Source organism: Cydia pomonella, chromosome 16, assembly GCF_033807575.1.
Source record: "Cydia pomonella isolate Wapato2018A chromosome 16, ilCydPomo1, whole genome shotgun sequence".
Lineage (NCBI taxonomy): Eukaryota > Metazoa > Arthropoda > Insecta > Lepidoptera > Tortricidae > Cydia > Cydia pomonella.
Genome location: NC_084718.1, coordinates 9665827 through 9676130, shown reverse-complemented (window position 1 = coordinate 9676130; position 10304 = coordinate 9665827). Strand labels below are relative to the sequence as shown.

At 37.9% G+C, this 10304-nt stretch overlaps 1 protein-coding gene across 1 annotated transcript; it reads left to right on the top strand.

Annotated features, from left to right (window-relative positions):
• Positions 1-1147: 1147 nt before the first annotated feature.
• LOC133526285 (large ribosomal subunit protein uL5) lies at positions 1148-8839 on the top strand. Its single transcript, XM_061862837.1, has 5 exons — positions 1148-1248; positions 1493-1654; positions 4312-4461; positions 7718-7865; positions 8686-8839. The coding sequence occupies exons 1-5, from the start codon at positions 1243-1245 to the stop codon at positions 8811-8813; spliced, it is 594 nt and encodes a 197-aa protein (XP_061718821.1). The 5' UTR covers positions 1148-1242; the 3' UTR covers positions 8814-8839.
• Positions 8840-10304: the final 1465 nt, after the last annotated feature.

The window sequence follows — 10304 nt, the reverse complement described above, 5'->3', positions numbered from 1 at the left end:
TGTATAATGTTAAAGGGAGCTATTCACGCACAATCATTTAATTTCACTTTGCGTTCAATGTAGTTCTGTACAGTATACGCGTGATGTGCTAAGTTTGGAGTGGGCTTATACGATATAAAATTAGATATTATTTTTGCTCCATAACTTATAATGAATACCGTGCTACCAGCTCGACCTTGCTTTCTTCTTTAGGAAATTGTGATCATGGCGGCAATCAAGCTTACCCACTGGCCAAGGTCACCCTGGAACTAGGTCGCCGCGCAATGCAATGTGGCGGTGGCAAACCGTCGATCCAGTTGGAAACCAGCAAGATTTCCTTTACCGAAAGCTAAACTGGCAGTTGTGTAGAAGGGGTTCTCCATCTTTCTTAAAACATTGTATCAAATTTAGAAGAGAGCTCTTTACATAACCGGCCTTTCTCATTGTAATTTATCACAGCGCGACCTGAGGCCCTGTTTAAAAAAATATACTAAAAGAATATTTACTCGTAAAACCATCAGCTGGCTTACCGCGAACATAGAACATCGAAATGTAGTTATCTGTCGCTCTATCGCTCTCTTATCAAATAAGGTGTGGGGTGATTATGAAAATGGAAAATATAAACTATACTCAAACACACCCTGACAACGACGTAACTTTGTCAGAAGACAAAGGCGTGAAATTTAAAATTTTCTATGGGAAGTGAACAAGTCATCCCATCGCACCTACATTTTTTTAATTTGCCGCCTCTTATTATTGACATAGTGGATGTGCAAAAGTATAAAATAGAAGCACTTTCTACTGTAGCTATGGTAAGTAAGATGCCTTAGTAAGCATTGCAGTAGCGTAAGCGTTGCTAAACTATGAAATGCTTCTGGTTTATATATATAGTCTGGCAAACACAACTTTCCAGTAACTACGAACAAATAAAAAATATACTCGTCCCTTTCTTTTGGGTGCTAGTACTAACACAAGACAGTATGATTATCTCTATCTATGTTTGAAATCCTGGGAATCCTGGGCCAAACAGTATTGATGCTTTTATAATTATCCCGTTTTCGAACTTATCCCAAAGCACCTTACAAGACTCCCAAAATGTTTGTACTTGGCCGTCAAATTGGACAGTGAATGGGTTTCAGTAAAATATTGCCATTACTACATACATACATTTTTTTTAATACTGGTTATACTATTTTGACACTGACGTTACCGAGTTCTATATTGTTTATGACTCCTTCAAATTCTTTTTAGGAAATTGTGATCATGGCGGTACGTGTTTTGTTAATAAGCAGTGAATTTATCCATTTTAATCTGTGAAAATATTAGCAATTGATGAATTAGTTACTGTTTAAGTGGTTTTATATTCATCCGTGTACATAAGTGATGCTATATTTTTTGTCTTAACGTTCGTTGTGAGGCTTAACCTTAAATCTTGAGCTGATCAAGTCAACATAGAAGACAACAAATTATTTGTGAGAAGATGCATCTTTTGAATTGAATATGTATTTTTCAGCGAGTACCACCTCCTGCGTTGAACAAAGGCAAAAAAGACAAGAAGGAGAAGAAGGTTCCTAAAGACAATTCCAAAAATGTTATGCGAAACCTTCATATCAGGAAACTATGCCTGAACATCTGTGTGGGAGAGTCCGGAGACAGGCTTACCCGTGCCGCTAAGGTTAGTATTAAATTTATTTAACATAAATAATGTGATAAAAGCCGGTGTATTGTGTACTGGTCTACATGTTTAAGGTTATGTGTGAAGCAAGTGGTAGATGACAGCATGAATTGTTCAAGTCTCACAATTTATTTGTGTTGCTTTGTAAATTCATGCAATAGCATTATTTCTTATTTGCAACTTCTGAGCACTATTGCTTTACTGTTCAGAATACTAAAAGAAATTACAAAACACTTCATCACCCATACATCGGGGATTTCGATGCAGGGATGATTTGAGTAAGAGTAGAGAGAAACAGATAGGATAGTCTGAGAAAACATCATATTATATCTAATGAATAACAACCTCTCTAAATTATATACACCAATATGATGCAAATTTTTTTTCACCATACAAGGTTGTAATGACCCTCTTTATGTTTCAAAAAAGGAATAGAAAGGAGCGTTTTATCCACAAGAGTTGCAAAGTAATTTGATGCAAATTTTGAGTTAATATCTGATGTAGATGAATAGAACTTACTTTTAATTGATGATTTTGAATGGTACATATTAAATAATGTTCATTTGGATTTGATGTGCAATGTAAGGGCCACTCGCACCATCTCACTAATCTATGGTTAAGCAGTTAAACCGTTAACCCTGTGTCATACCATTAGTTAGTGGGATGGTGCAAGTTGTGCTTAGGCAGATAATATTTTACTAGCATTGGTATGTAAGGTCCGACCGAGATCTCGGTCTCGGTCTCGGCATTCTTGGCCAAAAATCGAGCCGAGATCTCGGTCTCTGCTCTCGGCCAAAATCTGCTGAGACTAGGCAATGAGTTATCATTGGTAAATTTGAATTTTCCGCGCACGAGCACCGGGGTCTAAGCCACCCGTTGGTTGCATCGCCTGGTTGGTGTGACGTTTTTTATGATTTTGATTGGTTTCGTACCCACATTTTAAGCCAATTACTTATCAAATACTAAGTGTTGGGATTGGATAGGTGGGGTTGCAAGTAATGACTTGTGCATTTGGGTCTTTTCGTTTTGTGGATGTTGTTATTGATGAATAAATGAGTGTATATTGTTATCAGGATGTAACTTAGATTAACTTGTTCTGAGTGGAAGATGACACTGGATATTTTGATAGTAAATAATTATATTTGTATTAACGGGAAAAGCAAAGCATTTTGGGTTACAATATAAAACTCTTTATTTTGATTATTGTTATTGTACCTCTTTTTGTGTACATCCATTCTGAAAAAAACGGCCAAGTATGTGTCAGACCACGCACCTTCATACAATACAAAAAAGTCGTACAAGCAAAAGAGCGTATATTAGTGGTGGCACTTCCATCGTTTTAATAAGACCAGTTTTTTTATAACTCTTAAATGGCTTAACCGACCATATTAAAAATAATTTTCCTGAAAAAATATTTGCTTATTAAGCTTCTTTATTTAGATATTTTTAAATGGTTTTGCTCTCCCGGTTCAAAAGTTAGAAGGGATCACACAATTTTTTTTGGAGTGATTATGTCCAAAAGTATTTACTTAATCAAAAAAAACGTTTTTAGCAACCTTTATGTATTTTTAAAGACCTACCTAATGATGAGCCAAATGTTTTATTTTTTTAATTTAAGTTACATTTATATGGATATTTGTAAATATATTTTACATTATTTTTGGAAACTAACAAGCAACTTACATAATACATTTACACCTACGTTTCAAATTTGGATATAAAATATATCATATAGTTTTTGAGTAAAATGGCTGTGATATAATCACCTAGATGTATGTCTTTTATCTAGAAAACGTCAGTTTATAATATTAAAACTAATATGGGACAGACAGGCAGGCAGGCACGAACATAACGTCACGTTCGAAACGTCAGGCCATATAATAAACATAAGTTTACGCTATTAAGTCCTATATTAGTTTTATTATTATGAATGAAAATCGTGTTGGTTTAAATCAATAAACGTCAGTTTGTAGTGTATCTTTACTATTAACTCCTGTAATTTTCAATTCAATCTTGGTAAAGTAGCACTAATTTTATGGGCATTTAAATTCACCGATGTATTGATTGCTGAGTTTTTTACATAGGATACAAAATTTTGTACATACTCCAAATCTGTTATATATATTGGGTTATTACCTATGAAATTGGCGTTTTTGTTCATAAGTATTAGTAACTTTGAAGTATTTTTTAATTTAATTAGTGCGCTACATAACAACGATTTTACATACAATTATTTGCTACTTTTATTGTTTTATGTATTCAGAATACCACCCTGAAAATAGCTCTTTTCATGTGCTGCCGGCTCGAGTATTTAAATGAGATATATTTTTCTGACGGGACAGATTTAAAAAAAATATGAGATATAAAATGTGCCTTAAAAATGTCTCAGATTACTGGCAAAAATTTGTTTGGTTTGAAAATGCCATCACAAAATAATCCGCAAAATACATTGTATGAAAAATCGAATTTCGTTAAAGTTCTCCATACAAAACGCCAATTTCATAGGTAATGATCTAATATAAGTAGTAATAAATAAAACATGTTACAAATTCTAAAACAAAACAAACTGCTTCTGTGTCTCACAATATCAATTATATGTACCACAATTTTTTTTATGGATTGTGGAATGCTATTTATGAGTTGTTATTGATTTCCAGGTGTTGGAGCAGTTAACTGGCCAGCAGCCCGTGTTCTCCAAGGCTCGCTACACTGTCCGATCCTTCGGTATCAGGCGTAATGAAAAGATTGCTGTCCACTGCACGGTCCGAGGTGCCAAGGCCGAGGAAATCCTTGAAAGAGGTCTCAAAGTGAGTAGTGAATGCTGTGGTAATGGTGAATTATGGGCCTAGTTTATGCAAGTGTGTGCTATGCAAGCTAGTGTTTTCTATTTATGTAGTGTGAATGATGTACAGTCAGCTGTAGAGTGAGGTGACCCCCCCCCCCCCCCTAATCAATCAGTCTATGCAGGGGGTCACCTCTCTTTGCATCTGACTGTACATATGAACCTCATAAGTCCCAATGTCCATTACAATGTACACTCTGTTTCAATCTAATAAGAGTCATGTCAATGAAATAAAGTAGTTGCTTTTTCAAACAAAACAAACTAAAAATAGGATAATTATGTATGGTGGGCCATTTATTACATGTTTTTACCAATTTGATTCTATTCATTAGGCGGGTCCACACAGCGAGCGATCACGTACGTGCGAGGCAATTTCCCCGTGCGCGCGCGCGTTTTCCTCGCCGGAGGGCGCCGCTTCGGCCGAGACACGTCTTCACTGGCCGTATTGTGCGTGAGGAAATTGCCTCGCGCGTATGCTCGCTCTGTGTGGACCCGGCTATTCCCTTTATAAGAGCAAAAGATTTTTTATGTGATCTCTGAACAGTTTATAGGAATTTATTAGCTATTTATTCTACAATATTTTTCAACTGATTTTGTCTAATTGTACTGTTGGAATATAATTTATTACAAAAGTAATATATATAATTAAACAAAATCAGAACTGCCTACTTACTTACATATTATGTGCTTGTGTACATTTTTCAAACTTTTTGCTGCACATATTCACTACCGTGGCTCGTGTATGTTTAATTTTGCTGTCCAAAGCAATCCAAAAGAAAAAACGAATAAGTTATAGATTTTGGGTGTGACAAATGTATAAATATCGATCACGATACGGAAATCTGCTCTTAGGTTAGCGAGGATTGCCACACGTCCCGTATATACGGGACTGCCATATTTAAGTATCGCGTCCCATATGTTTTCCAGTTCCGTTTTCGACCCGTAAGTTACCTATATAAATAGTCACAATCATCCCTGTTTAATCACCTTGTTTTTACTATGTGAATACGTAGTTGCAAGGTGGCGCCCGTGGAAAACGTGCGCCTGCCTCGGCTGGCCATTTACCGCAAAAAAATTGCCGCGCGAGGCTGCTCGCTTTGTGTGGCTTTTGATTGACAATACCAATATTTTTATTTTTTTTTATACTACGCGGTGGCAAACAAGCATACGGCCCGCCTGATGGTAAACAGTCTCCATAGCCTATGTACGCCTGCAACTCCGGCATTGCAATATTTGCAATGAATAATTGCTTAACAAGAGGAACATGAGGAACAGCCACAGGAGTGGAATGTGGGCGTCATTTGTCCGATCCACAAAAAAGGCTCCAAGAAGAGGTGCACTAACTATCGGGGGATCGCTCTGCTGACATCTGCGTACAATATCTGGTCTAATGTGCTGTTAAAAAGGCTGGAGCCGCATGCTGAAAAAATCCTTGGCGATTACCAATGTGGGTTTCCCAAAAACCGCAGCACAGTGGACCAGATTTTTCTGCTTAAGCAGATAATGGAGAAGAAGTGGGAGTACGCGCGCGCAGAGCGTCCACTGTTTGTTTGTGGACTTAGCGAAAGCCTACGACCTATATTCCATCCTCATTAATTTTGGCATCCCTAAAAAACTAAGTTTCCTTAATCGCCACAGCAACCAAGAAGAGCAGGATGAGAGTCAGAGTTGGGGGAGAACTGACGGACGAATTCGCGGTAATAACTGGCCTAAAGCAGGGTGATGCCCTGTCGCCTGTACTCTTCAACCTGGCTCTAGAGCATGTCGTTCGCAAAGTGATAACCCTTGACATAGGAGTAGAGCTGGGTGGGAGGCACAAGGAGATTGGGTATGCGGATGACCTTGCTTTGTTAGGGGAACACCGTGAAGAGGTGGTTGAGGCGGTAAAGGTCCTCGACCAAGATAGGTCTCAGGATCCATCAAGCAAAAACCGTATACCTTCACATGAAACGGTACAAAAACACGCGACTTCGCCGTGACAGCCTTCATGTGGAGGGTACCGTCTATCAGGGTGTTGACAAGTTCCGCTACCTCGGATGTACAGTCACCGATACAAACACCCGGGAGGAGGAGATTGCACTGCGCATTCAAAACGCACTACGATGTAGGGGCTGCACTAACATAAAGTGTCCATAAAGTGTTGGTGTACAGGCTTCTCAGTAAGAGTACAAAACTAAGAATCTATAAAACCGTCATTCGGCCTATTCTCATGTACGGCTGTGAGGCCTGGACACTAACTCAAAAAGAGAAAAGTCAGCTCCTGATAGCGGAAAGAAAACTGCTCAGGAAGATCCTGGGACCTGTCCGAAGTGACGACGGCTCCTGGAGGATCCGGAAAAATGCCGAGATCGAAGAGTTGGTGGCTGAGCCCAATATCATCGGCGTAACTAAATCCCACAGACTTCGCTGGCTCGGTCATCTACTCAGAATGGGGGAGGATCACGTAGTCAAGGAAGCGTACTTGGGGCGACCAACCGGCCGTCGTTCGATCGGGCGCCCCAGGTACCGCTGGTGTGATGTCGTGGAGGCGGACCTGCGTCGGCTGAATGCCAATTCATGGCAGGAAACCGTGCTGGATCAGGACAGGTGGCGTTCTCTCGTTTCGGAGGCCAAGATTCTTTTTGGATCGCTGAGCCAAAGCAGTTGAGTAATTGTTAAACATAATCACAGAAATGTGTTGGATTACAATACAATGTCATTCCATATTATATTTATTTATTATAGGGTTCATTAATACAAGATTATTCTGTAATTGTATAGCATGAATTGTTCAAGTCTCACAAACTATTTGTGTTGCTTTGTAAATTCATACAATAGCATTATTTCTAATTTGCAACTTCCAAACACTGAATTTTTACTGCTTGGAATACTTGAAGAAATTACATCCATTACACTAGTAATGTTTTATTTGAGATCCAAGTAATTCTCTATAATTATTTTGTACTCCCTTTTTTTTTGATCATGTTAAAAGATCTCCTCCTGGTTTGCATGATTACTAAAGATATGCTCTAATATCGAAGCAGGTATCCTCAAGCAAAACAAGCGCTAATAGTCGAGTTACATGCATACAAATGTGTATGCAGGGGTGCCAACTACATACAATACAAGGGATACTTTGGGCGTTATGAGGAGAAACATTTCATTTAAATTGAACTGTATTGCCCAAAATAAACTTACTTTTTTATTAGTATTTTATACGTATTCTTACTTTTCCCTTGCAGGTAAGAGAATACGAGTTGCGTCGTGACAATTTCTCCGCCACCGGCAACTTCGGTTTCGGTATCCAGGAACACATTGATCTGGGTATCAAGTATGACCCCTCCATCGGTATCTACGGTCTTGACTTCTACGTTGTCCTAGGGCGACCTGGTAAGTTCATATGCATTTGCGTATAAAGTTAAGAACGTAATATCATACTATAAAATCTATAGATCCAAATTAACATAAATCTAAAAAACCAAATAAATGACAACTGTCATAATGGATGTACTTTTATACCAATAGGCGGGTCCACACCGAGCGAGCATACGCGCGGCAAGTTCCTCACTGTGTGGACCCGCCTAATGAACACTAATGTCCAAACATTCAAAAATATTCAGAATAGAAAAGACAATTAGACATACACTTATTTTTTGATTCAGAACAGAATATAAGAACCAAAAACTGGAGATATAACTTAGCTGCCACACTGGTCAATTATACAAACTTTATACTGATGAATTGTTTTGCCTATTTGTTAAAAGTAATTGATCTGACTAGCCAGTGCTATCGCCTGTTTATTGGCATATAAAGTAAACTCATGCTAAATTGTAATTGTAGTGTGGATTGAGCATGCACATTTGTTCAAAAGTGTAGAATTTACCAAACCTTCACTTTGTAAAGTATGTGCTATATGAAAGCTTTATACAAAGAGATTTACTGCAATATTAAGTAATTCTCTCTGTAGTAAAGGTACATTTATTTTCTTTATTTATATGAAAAGTTATTAAAACCCTTTGACCAAAAAGATGTCAACTAACGCGCCCGGCTATAGCGCCAAATCTACTTTCGTGTATTCCGACAAGGTTCACGATGACGCACCGTCAAAGACGCTAACACTAACCAGGGGCGGTGGTTGTCTCCAAAGAACATTCAGACCGTGTTTGTACACTAACCATGTACTAAAAATGGACTAATTTCTTCTTTCCAGGTTTCAACGTAGCGCACAGGAGACGCAAGACTGGTAAGGTTGGCTTCGCCCACCGCCTCACGAAAGAGGATGCCATGAAGTGGTTCCAGCAGAAATATGATGGTATCATCCTTAACAGTAAGAAGTGAGCTAAGAGTAAATGACTTGAAAAATATTACTGTCTTATTTTGTACTCCTATCACAATATTTTCATACGGGACTTTAGGGCCTGTTTCACAATGTCCAAATTAAATCCGGAATAAGCTACTTGCCACTTATTTGACGAATAGTCACCAATGGCGTTTCATAATGTTCAAATAAGCTGAACTGGTAAATAAAGTGCAAAGAATTGCAGAAAGTTTTTACGCCAATGACCTTCGATCCGAATCCCTTAGTTTTCTAATGTTTTTTGTAGCTTATCATATTAACAGCAACGGCTGTAAGCAGTATAGTATCACATATTTACTTCAAAGTTCAGTCTTTGAGATATTTGGCATCAAAGTTGAACAATTTTAGGCCAAAAAACTGGTTTACTGGCCATAACTTTTGTGTTAATTAGTTTAAAATGAAAATCTCTGACCAGTTTTAAGAGACGTCGAAGAAGAACCCATATGTGTAGATTTCGTACATGTAAAATCCTTAACAGCAATCGAGTAACGAAAAAAGTGTTTTTTTAGACAATGTTTAAACAATATATAAAAAAATAGTGTTCCTTTCTTTCAGAATCCGGCAAATTAAAGAACCGATAGCCGTGTGTCTTATAATTCTATCTAAAGCTCGACTAGAAATATATGATATGATCACTGTCAAGAGGGCGCTGTTATTCTCACGTATAAAAGGTGGCAGTCCAGTTTAGTATGAAAACTTTAGTTCCGATGAAATTCCGCAATATGGCGCGTGATCATATATTACTGGTCAGGCTTTATAGTGCAAATGGTTGTTAGTCCTAACAACTCAAAACTAGTCAAAAATCGATGTAAACCGCGGGGAGCCCCTTAATTAGCTATCCAATACTCGTGACATGTGAAACAGGCCCTTAATCGCGTATACTTTAACGCGGCGAATCGAAAATCGGCGTATTTTTTGTCGGAAAATCAATAGGGCACCCTGATTTTATTTTGCCTGTAATCTTTATGATAATGTTATTAATACGTAAAAAAAACATAATTTATCATTCGTAAACTTCGGAGCTAGGGGGGGGGGGGGGGGGGGGGGGGGGAAGGAAAGGTTTTATCTTTCACATTTTCCTTCACAAGTACATTTTTTTACTATAAAAAATTCTTTTGTAATGATCAATTTGAGCTCTTTCAAATGATACCCCACTTGACCTAGTAACTAGACTTTGAAATTTTGTCCCCTCTTTATATTGGGCATTTTCCATAATTAATATAAATAAAATTAAAAAATTACACTTCCATATTGTCTATGTTACTTCTGTCTGTTCATTAATATTCTAAATTTCAAATCGATAGCTTAAGTACTTAGCACCATAAGGGTTCCTTTTAGGTACGGAACCCTAAAAATTATGCCTGCAATCATCTGTGTCTAAACCATATCTAAACATAAAAACAATCACGCTGCGGGCAGCGCAGCGCATGCTAGCAGGTGGATTATCCTATTGTTGTATTTGTTGTTATACA